Source organism: Dysidea avara, chromosome 1 (genome assembly GCF_963678975.1).
Source record: "Dysidea avara chromosome 1, odDysAvar1.4, whole genome shotgun sequence".
In the NCBI taxonomy this organism is placed as follows: domain Eukaryota; kingdom Metazoa; phylum Porifera; class Demospongiae; order Dictyoceratida; family Dysideidae; genus Dysidea; species Dysidea avara.
In genome coordinates, this window is record NC_089272.1 from 64,942,034 (window position 1) to 64,954,827 (window position 12,794).

At 39.6% G+C, this 12,794-nt stretch overlaps 2 protein-coding genes and 1 non-coding gene across 5 annotated transcripts in view; 2 read left to right on the forward strand and 1 right to left on the reverse strand.

The window, feature by feature from the left end:
* LOC136241290 (uncharacterized) overlaps positions 1-6,899 on the forward strand; it is a 9,542-nt gene extending 2,643 nt beyond the window's left edge. The window contains exons 2-7 of one of the 3 annotated variants that reach the window (XM_066032493.1): positions 3,014-3,468; positions 3,836-3,915; positions 4,989-5,094; positions 5,144-5,309; positions 5,360-5,581; positions 6,739-6,899. In XM_066032493.1, the coding sequence (XP_065888565.1) occupies positions 3,862-3,915; positions 4,989-5,094; positions 5,144-5,309; positions 5,360-5,581; positions 6,739-6,886 (696 nt within the window). In that variant the 5' untranslated portion in view covers positions 3,014-3,468; positions 3,836-3,861 and the 3' untranslated portion in view covers positions 6,887-6,899. The remainder of the gene's footprint in view (positions 1-3,013; positions 3,469-3,835; positions 3,916-4,988; positions 5,095-5,143; positions 5,310-5,359; positions 5,582-6,738) is intronic. The other 2 variants (XM_066032500.1, XM_066032490.1) reach the window with 2 other exon arrangements.
* LOC136241279 (double-strand break repair protein MRE11-like) overlaps positions 6,835-12,794 on the reverse strand; it is a 12,544-nt gene continuing 6,584 nt past the window's right edge. The window contains exons 9-16 of the mRNA XM_066032475.1: positions 11,349-11,472; positions 11,194-11,303; positions 11,071-11,150; positions 7,242-7,487; positions 7,159-7,195; positions 7,074-7,105; positions 6,999-7,023; positions 6,835-6,953 (exon numbers count right to left, since the gene is read on the reverse strand). Coding sequence (XP_065888547.1) covers positions 6,912-6,953; positions 6,999-7,023; positions 7,074-7,105; positions 7,159-7,195; positions 7,242-7,487; positions 11,071-11,150; positions 11,194-11,303; positions 11,349-11,472 — 696 coding nt within the window. The 3' untranslated portion in view covers positions 6,835-6,911. The remainder of the gene's footprint in view (positions 6,954-6,998; positions 7,024-7,073; positions 7,106-7,158; positions 7,196-7,241; positions 7,488-11,070; positions 11,151-11,193; positions 11,304-11,348; positions 11,473-12,794) is intronic.
* Trnat-ugu (transfer RNA threonine (anticodon UGU)) lies at positions 11,525-11,597 on the forward strand. Its single transcript has one exon. It is a non-coding gene; the product is annotated as a tRNA-Thr (tRNA).

Here is a 12,794-nt window from a genome sequence, read left to right on the forward strand (position 1 = left end):
TGCACTACACACACACTATATGCACTACTCACACACTATATGCACTACACACACACTATATGCACTACTCACACACTATATGCACTACACACACACTATATGCACTACACACACACTATATGCACTACTCACACACTATATGCACTACACACACACTATATGCACTACTCACACACTATATGCACTACTCACACACTATATGCACTACACACACACTATATGCACTACTCACACACTATATGCACTACACACACACTATATGCACTACTCACACACTATATGCACTACTCACACACTATATGCACTACACACACACTATATGCACTACTCACACACTATATGCACTACACACACACTATATGCACTACACACACACTATATGCACTACTCACACACTATATGCACTACACACACACTATATGCACTACACACACACTATATGCACTACACACACACTATATGCACTACACACACACTATATGCACTACACACACACTATATGCACTACTCACACACTATATGCACTACACACACACTATATGCACTACACACACACTATATGCACTACACACACACTATATGCACTACTCACACACTATATGCACTACACACACACTATATGCACTACTCACACACTATATGCACTACTCACACACTATATGCACTACACACACACTATATGCACTACTCACACACTATATGCACTACACACACACTATATGCACTACACACACACTATATGCACTACACACACACTATATGCACTACTCACACACTATATGCACTACACACACACTATATGCACTACTCACACACTATATGCACTACACACACACTATATGCACTACACACACACTATATGCACTACACACACTATATGCACTACACACACACTATATGCACTACTCACACACTATATGCACTACACACACACTATATGCACTACACACACACTATATGCACTACACACACACTATATGCACTACTCACACACTATATGCACTACACACACACTATATGCACTACACACACACTATATGCACTACACACACACTATATGCACTACACACACACTATATGCACTACACACACTATATGCACTACACACACACTATATGCACTACTCACACACTATATGCACTACACACACACTATATGCACTACTCACACACTATATGCACTACACACACACTATATGCACTACACACACACTATATGCACTACACGCACTACACACATACTGTGGGTATGTAGTATCTACTGTCATTCTATAATCCATTGTAAATGAGCCTTTTCAGCAATTGCATCACAACACAAAAATAATGCAAAAATGGCAAAAAGTGTAGGGGTGAGGTAGTACTTTGTACAGAAGGGATAACGTTTCCAGATGAGCACAAGAAAATTCTGGTGAGGCTTATTAACTATCTTCCTATGTAGGGGCATGCATTGTCATACTTCTTGAATAGTCCAATGGTCTGACTTTTGGTTCCTTCCAATGGTTCTCTGTACAAAGATCCCCCACACTTTTTGCCATTTTTGCATTGTGACGTAATTGCGGGAAAGGCTTATTGTAAATAGCATGTACTCCAAGATCCTCCCTACAGCCATTCTGCAACAGTTGCACTCAGTTTTAAAACACTAATATCAAAGAGGTGATTCACTCCTTACATTGTAGTGTGACAAACATGTTTTCATGTTGAAAACATTTTTGCATGCTTGAATCATCCATACAATATTTTTAAAGTCTTGTTTTTGCTAGTATCAAACAAAGTACTTTTGATAAAATATTTATAATCAGCTGGCCTATCTTATTAACAAGAAACGAGGGCTCAGCTGAATCCAAGAGACGATTGCAGTACATAGTCCAGACAGTAGGATTTTTGGGGATCAGGAATTTGGGGGTAGACTATGTGAGGTCTATATCATAGCTGGCTACACTTCTCTAAGTTTAAAACTTTATAAAACATTTGAAATAGTTGTTGTATTACTAGCTGTAGTTGTTGTACTACTAGCTGTAGTTGTTGTACTATTAGCTGTAGTTGTTGTACTACTAGCTGTAGTTGTTGTACTACTAGCTGTAGTTGTTGTACTACTAGCTGTAGTTGTTGTACTGCTAGCTGTAGTTGTTGTACTGCTAGCTGTAGTTGTTGTACTACTAGCTGTAGTTGTTGTACTGCTAGCTGTAGTTGTTGTACTGCTAGCTGTAGGTGTTGTACTACTAGCTGTAGTTGTTGTACGACTAGCTGTAGTTGTTGTACTACTAGCTGTAGTTGTTGTACTACTAGCTGTAGTTGTTGTACTACTAGCTGTAGTTGTTGTACTACTAGCTGTAGTTGTTGTACTACTAGCTGTAGTTGTTGTACTACTAGCTGTAGTTGTTGTATTACTAGCTGTAGGTGTTGTACTACTAGCTGTAGTTGTTGTACTGCTAGCTGTAGGTGTTGTACTACTAGCTGTAGTTGTTGTACTACTAGCTGTAGTTGTTGTATTACTAGCTGTAGTTGTTGTACTTAACATGTATTGTATTGTCAATGAGATGACTGTCGAGGGTTGTGGGACACATATTAGGGATGCAACAATATGGGTAAACTCCATATTGCATATTGTTTTCAATAATATTGCAATATATTGTTGTATTGCAATATTTGAATACGATGTTGAAATGTAGTAAAGTGAATGTTGCAATTGTTTACATAGCTCATATCTGTATGCTGAGGTACAGCAGACAGTATACCACAGGTCAAGCAGCCATCATCAAACTCATTTACAAGTAGTACTCCGTATTATCAGTGTTATATGTTCAGGGTATAGCTTCTGATCACCAATAAATCATTCAATTATTACTTTCTGATACCTTTGTTGATGCTGGGTAATTATTATCCACGAACCACAGCTCTGCAGTATATTGCAATACGGCAATGACAATATTGTATTGTATTGTGGTAGAAAATATTGCAATATATTGTAATATTGTTGCATCCCTACTATATATGGTATTTATTGTCATCCCCAGCCTAAAGTACAATCAGTGGACTGGACTACTGAACTGGCGTCAATTCCACACCTTTGCTAAGGATATACACTTGGGGTTCCAAATGAAAGTCAGGGTGCTAATGCAAGGTCCCAAGTGAAGGTCGGCGTATACAAAGTTACAACACAGCACGAAATCTTGTTACAGTAAAAGGACAAGGAGTGATGTAACACTATCCTCATTGCATATAACTGTATTGGTGGAGCCATGTCACCTAACAGTTACATGGAGTAGTTCAACTACTGGCACATAAGATAGTGTTGTAAAGCACACCAACTTGTCACTGTTATACTGTCCACATGAGTGCTCCATTAGAGTATTACAATCTGGAAAGGAGGAAAGAATGTTGCAAAACACATAAAGGGACTCCCATCCCTAGCTAGCTACTTGTTGTGTGTTGTAAACAGCTGATGTGTTAACACTACAAGTAAGGGGAGGTCAGTCTCCACTCCCTGTCATAACCCAACCCCCCTATCATAACCCTCTCTTTTTAACCCCCCTATCATAGTTAATCCAGAATATCTCTTGGGGGGTCAAACACACGATTCAATATTAGTGTACATGAAACACACAACAGTTCATACAATATACTAGTAGCCATATCCACTAGGAACCTGATAGTGAGGATATTGAACCTAACTGTGAAATTTTTAAAAAGACATAAAGTAAAACATGCACAACCCATTTCTATAGTGAAATTAAAACAGTAGTCCAGTCCACTATTTGTATTGTATTCTATGAAGTAGTGGTAATGTTGTATTAAACACTTCAGTGACTTATATTTAGTACTATGTCTCATTACAGCATTCCTTAACAGCAATGGCTATCCGATGACAGCTGCAGTGTTTGCTGCTGAGTGTAAATTGGACCAACCAAAATTGCAGGTAGTGTGTTCTAATACCGTATAGTAAAAAACTTTGGCGGTAAAAAAGTGTGACGAAACCCTTCTGTTGAAAAAATTGACGGAAAAAACTTTGGCGATTGAAATAATACTCGCCAAAGTTATTACCGCCAAAAATTTTACTGTACGGTACGTAAGGATATTAAACAACAAGGTGTCAACTCATCAGTTAAGTAGTGTCAGGGCCGCCCAGAGAAATTAAGGGGCCCAGGGCAAAGAGCTAAAGTGGGGCCCTTGACCCAAGTTGTAAGGTGAAGACCAAAAAAAAAAAAAAAAAAAGGTCACAACCTGCTGGCAATGACAATAACTACCCATCACCAACCATATCTCCTTATCTATAAGCTTGCTACACTGCTCCTCTGAAGAATACTGTGACTGCTCTATTAGAGTATTTAGATCTGACTGCTCTATTAGAGTATATCGATCTTTTAAACAGGTATTCAGGGGGCCCTTCATGGGGGCCTCCTGGGGCCCCTTTCAGGCTGGGGCCCGGGGCAAAATGCCCCAGTTGCCCCCCCCCCCCCCCCCCCCCCGTGGGCGGCCCTGAGTAGTGTAGTAAGTGTATAGGTAGCTAGCGTTGTTGTTGTAGCAGTACTTTTGTAGCTACCGATCTAGCAACGTGGTAGCAAAGGCGCGTGCTTCGCGGCTATCTCCTTCGATTCAGAGAGCGACCGTATTTACTTTTCCAGTGAACTCCAGTAGCAGAGGTTATCACGTATATCAAAGCATTTGGCCAAATCCATCGCGAGACGATGAACTAGCTGACGTGCGAACGGCCGGGAAGCCGGCTGGAAATTCTATCCCAAGGAGTGCTTACACTGAACAGTGGGACAAATTCCTTGGAATGATCTCATAAGTCAGCTCGATCTTTATTGCGTGGTGGTACGAACTAGCCTTCATCTCAAGTTCTAGTTACTCAATGTGCTCGTAAAATAATTGGCGAAAAAAACTTTGGCGAATTGAACGCTATTCGCCAAATTCGTCAAAGTTTTTTACCGCCAAAATTTTTTACTGTGCGGTAATAGTAACAATGTGATGATGATGATGTTATAACAGGCCACTCCCCCTGGAGATAGCCTGGAGGCTATTATAACAAGACACCAGGATCACATGGGCCATCCTGCAGTTGTACGGCAAATTATTGTACCTCCTGTGAAGAGGAGTAAGTAGTTGTCATGGTAACCTGTGTGGTATTGTTACCATGACAACAGCTCGGAAGAAGAACTGGATAATCATGGAACCACCAGTCACATCAAATATTGCTATCACAACACGTATTAACAGTTTTGAACAAAAGAGATCACATGATCAAGAGGTGTCAGCTGGATCACACCCTCCTGTTGCTAAGCGACCATGTGCATCACCAAGGAAGTGTGGGTGTGTCACTTTGATCATGTGATCAAGTGTTGTTACCTCTTGTTTACTAGGACACCTCGTAAACACCCTGTCACACCTCCAATGAGATCATGTGATCCAGTACAACAGCTGGACCTACCAGGACCCAGTCACCATGGTAACCAACAACAGTCAGAACAGAGTAGCCTATCAGTGGACGGTATATCACTGGACCCAGAGATATTAGAAAGTGTTATCAATGATACTCAGTTACCACAGCAACTGGCTGATAGTATTAATGCTGCTCTACACAGGTGAGTAGGGACCCCCAGGACCTTTAGGGGGTCAAAAATGTTATAGTATGGTGTAAGACGCTAGGGTCCCCAACCAAGGCCGAAGACAAATTGCCACCAAACTGTTTCCATGTGTACACAACCAGGTGGTCCCAGAGGTACAGAGTCCTTATTGAGTAGTGATCAGTAGATTACAGTTATGTAGGAGGTTAATGCGCTGTTTACATGCTGTATTATGTTTTGATGTATGGAAGCCACTCAACACTTGTCCAAGACCAGCTGATTGCATTATGTATCTTGTCAAGTTCATGTTGCAGGTGGTAAAGTACAAACATCACATGATTTTGTTGGGCCCCAAAATAGTCGGATGTTGTAAACAGCACATTGTCCCTTTAAATGATTATCTTGTATTGTACCATTATAGCCTAAATATTTTGGCAGGCAAATCTTTTGAGGTGGAGCATAGATAGTATAGTAAATATGTATATTATCTATGGGTTGCACAATGTTACCATATTAAAATTTTTCACAGATTCACAAACACTCCTATTAGACTACCGTATAGCGCAGAAATTTGGCAGGTTTGGTGAATAGCCAGCTAAAACGCCAATCTCAATCTTTAGCTATACAGATGCTAATCTCAGGTGTTGCAAGTAATTGTCAGGTTAAACTTTGCCGAATTTGTAACAAATCTCCATATCACCAGGTTTCCTTATGGTATAATGGAGGTCTAACTATTTCAACGATAAAATTTTGTTGGCAACCCCTGAAACTGCAAAAAATTTCTTCCTCAAAATATCTAGGCTATATGGTAGTAGTTACTCCTTTGATGTGTTTATTTTTTAGTACACTCTATGTTCTCACTCTGTTATTGTGATAGAAACAGACAAGAGGCCTAATGTACTGTCTGACCCTATCATATGGTCCATTGGGTTATCAACCTGTTGTATTGTACTTATAGGTGAAGTGTCTGCAGTTTAATAGCTATAAACAGATCCTACAAAAGTTGCAGATTAATTTGTCACACATTCCAATACAACTTGAAACATTTCCACTTATGATGCTATAAGTAGCAAATCTCACTAGCCTCAGGTGTTATTTGAAACACATTTGACATGCATATTTTGTTAGTATGTGATCAACTGTGTGTGTATGGGATGTCTCCTTGTTCTTATTAGTGTTAACACTGCTGCCATGGGAACCACAATTTCAGCAGAAGAATCACATGATGCTAGTGATGATCTTGCTGATCGGATACTAGAAATGACACAATCTGATTTGTTAGAATTATTATCTGATTTAATACCACCGCAAAATAATGATTAATGTGTTACAATAATCAATTAATTAGTCATGTTTTACGGCTTCTCCCACCTCGTCCCCTTGATGACTCCTGTAATAACAAGATTATATCCTACTGGACACACCCCTTAGTTACCTTTCTACTTGACGAAGCCTCCGATCTGTTAGTTACACCAGTGTTACTATAGTAGCAATATACACACCCACTAACCTTTTCTTTTTTGATGAGCTTTCCCCTGTTGCCTAGCAACACACAGAAACTATGGTAACATGATATATAAACAATCAAAACGTACAGATTCTAACGTTCTCTTGGTGCCCCTTCCTCTTCCCCTATTTGACAAAATAACAAGGGATCGTGTGATTTTGCCACACCTACCTTCCACGTCTACTGGGAGGTGGGGCTGGGGGAAGACCCTCATCATCGTCACTAGACAACAATGACACCTCCACCTCTGATTGCTGTTGTCGTTGGTTACCAGATGATAATCTTGATGACCAAGCAGCTTCCTGTTGTCTCTTCAGATCATCACGATGTCTTGTGATCACATGATCCATCATGTCCACACTGTTAGCTCTTTGTTGTAACAAGTGTTGTGTCCTCTGTACACAGTACTTGACCACACTAGGAGGAGGGGTGACATGTACATACCATAGGTGTGAGCACACAGTACTAAGGGGGAGGGAGGTGACATTTACATACCATAGACGTGAGCACAGTACTAAGGGGGAGGGGGTGACATGTATATACCATAGGCGTGAACACACAGTACTAAGGGGGAGGGAGTGACACGTGCACACTATAGGGGTGAGGTGTACACAGTACTTTCTTCAGGTGCAGGTAGCCTGGTAGGTGACTTTCATTGTTTTACTACGATCCCTAATCAAATTCCAAACTTACCTATATATATATACTGTGTTTGTATAATTCATCTGAACAACCATCCCAACAATCATTTACTGAAATATCAAGTGGCCACTTCAGACTAAGAACAATACAATCAACCCATTCATGATGAAAAATACAGATGATCCCATTACAAACATAGGAAAGCCAACACGTGCTACTGAGCTATCAGTAAATAGAAACGGGACACAAAGGAGGACAACATGATGTGTGTATTGTATGTACTGTGGTATGCCAAAACTTTTTGTCCAAAAGGCACCTGTTGGGCTGAAGCGACATCAAACAGTGAAAAAATCAAGCCCATAACTCAGCCATTGTTGCGCTTTTCTGAAGATATAGCAAGTCAACTTTCACACATGAGTAGCTGCCCAAATTTATTAGAGTTACATACAAAGTGAAAATTAGTATTTATACATCAACTTTATTTGAAAAACATATTTGGTGATGGAAGGAAGGTTAGTTATACCAGGATTGTGTTCCAGCTCATGCCCCAACTGGGCTTGTGCTAACCGCCTGGTGACAATGCTTGAGTTTCTTGGGTTTAGAAGCATAATCCAGCCAAAATATTGGCTGGCCAATCAGATTGACAAGTTGCACAATTGCATGAATATATTGGAAGCAGACCAAAAAAGCAGACCATTTAAAGCCATTTATTAGAAGTTATTCGCCTAGGTTGTTCAGGACGTTTGTTGTCAACTTGTCTCACCTTATGAATCGTGACTTGACGTTTCACCAACGCTATCCTCTACTAATACGATAAATGAAGAGATCGCATCTACTAAAAGTTTTTTACTTTATTCCTAGCCATTTTTGAATGGTTTTCACTGTTTTTAAATGATTATGTAGCTCCTTGCAATTGATTCTGATCGGCCAGCCAATAGTTTGGCTGGATTGCACTTCTGAGCCCAAGAAACTCAAGCATTGTCACCAGATGGTGTTTGCAAATTAGCGCTAGCTAGCCCGGCTGGGAATGAGACTATAGTGCTCTAGAGTGAAGCTCATTGACTACTAAATTTGGACAGCTACTGATGTGTGCTAGTTGTTATATGCCTTGTCTCAGTTGCTACAGTGGAAGACTACTGTATAAATACAATTAAGGATATTATAAAAATGTTAAATGGGAATCAGCAGGTTTTTTTTAATTCTATGAAACACATTCACAGATTTAAACATGAATAACTTAATCATTCACCATCACTAATGACCCACTACAGCTGCATAGCAGGAGTTAATGGAGGAGTTGACATTGAAACTGTTTAAGACCAGGCGGTAACCACGACAACCAACTTGTTCACCTAATTTCCTTACACAACTAGCAGCCATATAACACATCACACAGACCATATATATTGGGATACTAGAGATATAGATTATTCATTATGAAAAATGCTCTCCCATTTTTATATTTCCTTTGTGCAATCAACTTTGCTGGGGTGCTGTATGTGTGTTTATTACAAAGACTACATAATAATGTAGCAAAATGTCATTTGACATCCTTACTAATAAAAATTCACTTCGTAACTTGCCCTATGGTTTCTATGGTATACGAGGGCCTCTTCTTCAATGGATCTCTTCCTGGCTAACCAAACGATATCAAAGGGTAATTGTTGATGGAGAATCATCTAGCACAACAACTGTTAAGTCTGGGGTACCACAGGGTACTAGGCCCCCTTATGTTTCTTGTATATATTAATGACATAAATGAAAACATTACATCTTCAGTTCAATTGTTTGCTGATGACTGTGTTATTTACAAGACTGTTACAACACCGCAAGATTTAAAGCAGTTACAGGAAGACTTACATAAAATATGTGAATGGACTCACAAATGGCAAATGAAAATAAATGTTGAGAAATGTGCTGTGCTGAGGTGTACTCGTTCCCTGAACCCCATACAATATACGTATACCATATCAGGTCATAATGTCAATATAAAGAAGTGCCATACATACTAAGGTGTAGCGATTGATAACACTATGTCATGGTCATCACATATACAAACAGTAAGTAACAGAGCAACCAAAGTGCTAAATTTTATTAAACGAAACATAAACAACTGCCCATCTGATACTAAAAGAACAGCGTATTTAACATTGGTTCGACCAATTATGGAATATGCCGCCCCAGTTTGGGATCCGTATTATAACACTGACATTTATAAGTTAGAAAAGGTGCAAAGAAGAGCTGCTCGATGGATTTTATCAGATTACTCCAGAAATAGTGTTACGTCATTATTGTCCTCTTAGTATACCTACATTACAACAACGCCGTCAGTCATCAAGATTAACACTATTCTATAAAATAATAATACACTACCGATCTCCATCCCCTCACATTATCAAAGAACTCAATTTTGTACCAGGCAACATCACCCCAATCATTTCATTCTGCCACAAGCAACCCTCAACACCTATAAATATAGTTATTATCCTAGAACTGTTAAAAGACTGGAATGAGTTGCCAATTAATATAATAGAATCAAGAAACTTGGATGGATTTATTTACGTACTTAACCTTCACTACTATAATTAATTATCAAATTGCATGTATGTATGTATGTATTTGATTGTACCATTTGGGGTTTTCACCCCCTGGGCAAACCAGCTGAGCTGACTGCCCAGTACCAAGAGTTAATAATATAGAGAGGAGAGTGTCTAACGCCATATAGTCCTGTAACAGATGATTGTGCAGAAGTTAAACGGCTTCTTTTCCGCGTAACGACAGACTGGCTAGTCTATTTTCGCATTTAACCACAAAGGCTATCCCAGACACAAGGGCGTGCGTTCAACTCGATGTTCAAGTTCACCACGAAGAGCATCGCTCTGTTGCGTAAAGAAGTGTGGCTGTTAACCTAGAAGATAACTCTGGGGGAGAAACCAATAAACACTGAACTAAAGGCGGAGTATCGCTTCGAATTTTCACTGCGTCGCCATGTTACCCTACCTTTGAGCATTCTTCAATTGAAGGAGCACTGTTTCCTGTACAGCTCAGTCTTTAGTTCAGTCTTCGAATATTCTCGAGGATTCATCACGGTGCAGCTAAACTAATTGCGGTAAGGAAGCGAACAAATACTAGAAGCCTGTACGTTACACGGAAAGAAAGCCGTTTAACTTCTGCGCAATCATCTATTACAGGCCTATACAGCGTTAGACACTCTCCTCTCTTATTATTAACTCTTGCCAGTACCTAATCTTAAATGGTAGCATTTGTCACCCGAGGTGGGTGGGGGGGCATGTGCAGGTGAGGCACAGGGGCATAACAATGATAGGTGCATAATTTACAGAACACCAGAGTCACTCACTCGGTAATGGCGTCTGTTTCTTCTTTCTCCACAAAATGATCGAGAGCTTTGGCTAGACAATCTTCAGATAACACCTCGGGCTGGTGACGGCGGGTAATAATGGCGCGCAGTGCACACCTGTACCTTGTCCTTCTGCAGCTGTTCTATCAAAATGTCGGAAACATCTTTCGTGCTCGCTTCTAAGCGACGATCTGAGGGCGCCTCCTCCTCACCTGCAGTACGCCTTGTGTCCGCTGAAAGTGCAATAAACGCTACACATCAAGTTTAGCTGTGCTTACCTAACGACTGAGCTGCACGCCTTTTGAAGAAGTTCAGTAAGGTGGTAGGGTTGGCTACTTCGTTAACAAATCGTTGTCCAAATCTCAGCACGCTAAATGGCGTGTAACCACCAGCGTAGTTGACCTAAGAGAACACAATCTTTTTATAACAGTAAAAACACATCGACAGTCAAGTAGCCTCTGTAGCTCAGTGGTTAGAGCACTGGTCTTGTAAACCAGGGGTCGAGAGTTCGATCCTCTCCAGGGGCTGCAAGGAATTTTTTTTCGTTTTATGCTACCTTTTCAGTAGCACGTTTTTTATTTTTATTTACATTAAAAAAATTTCTTTATAATGCATGTACACTACTAGAGCTCTCTGTACAGAATTACAAAGCTTCTTTCAGATAGATACGGTATACTTTACACCTGGAGCAGAAAAATGTAGAGAGAGAGACCAAAATATTTATCCTTCTATTATGGAGGTATTGTATTTCTTAATCTAGAGCACTTAGTCTCTAACAACCAACGATTTGAGTATACTCCACATCATTAGCCATCCCTTGTCAAAGCAGTTACAATTGTACCTTCCATGTGGCCTCAGAAACGTATGAAATTATGACATAAAATGACAAATACTATCGGCTAACACTATCGGCTAACACTATCGGCTAACATGGATTGTGTTTGTGTTCACTTTTACTTCAGTCATGCACTCAGATAGAAACTTATTCCAAAAAGAAAAAAATACACTTGCTCACTCAAACATTTATACTGTAAACACTACCTCAATACAGCTACTAACATGATGTTTAATACATTACAATGTTGTGATGTTAGGTTCTAATGGAAACCAAACAACAACTTGTTTATAATAACAACAGCTCTATATGTGCTGCATAGATACACGTATACCACATTGAATACTGGCTTCACAACAACAACATCATGTTTACAAGAGTATACTAATTTGTTCGTCCTATTCTAGAATACAGTGTGGGATCCACATCTACTTAAAGATATTAATGAATTAGAAAAGGTACAGAGAAGAGCTGAAGAACAATGTTGAATTATAACTGATCAAGCTCTGTTACTTCTATGCCAATGGCCCACTTTAACCACTTGTAGATACATATCAAAACTACACATGCTCTACAAATCTATTTACCATCCTACAGCAGTACAGTTATCTTACTTCACCAGAACCCAACAATCTACCCGTCAGTACCACCCTCTAAATTTAACCCTTATACCACTTGTGATTATTACAAATATAGCTTTTCTCAAGAACAGTACAAGATTGGATCATCTATATACCTAGTAACTTGATTGAAAGTAACACTCTACCGTTGTTCAAATCCAAGCTGCAAGCAATAATTAACTCAACTCTTGATTGACAACTTTTATAGCAAATAGATGTATTATAATTGTAATGTATTCTTTTGGGCTGGTCCCTTGGACGCATCAGAC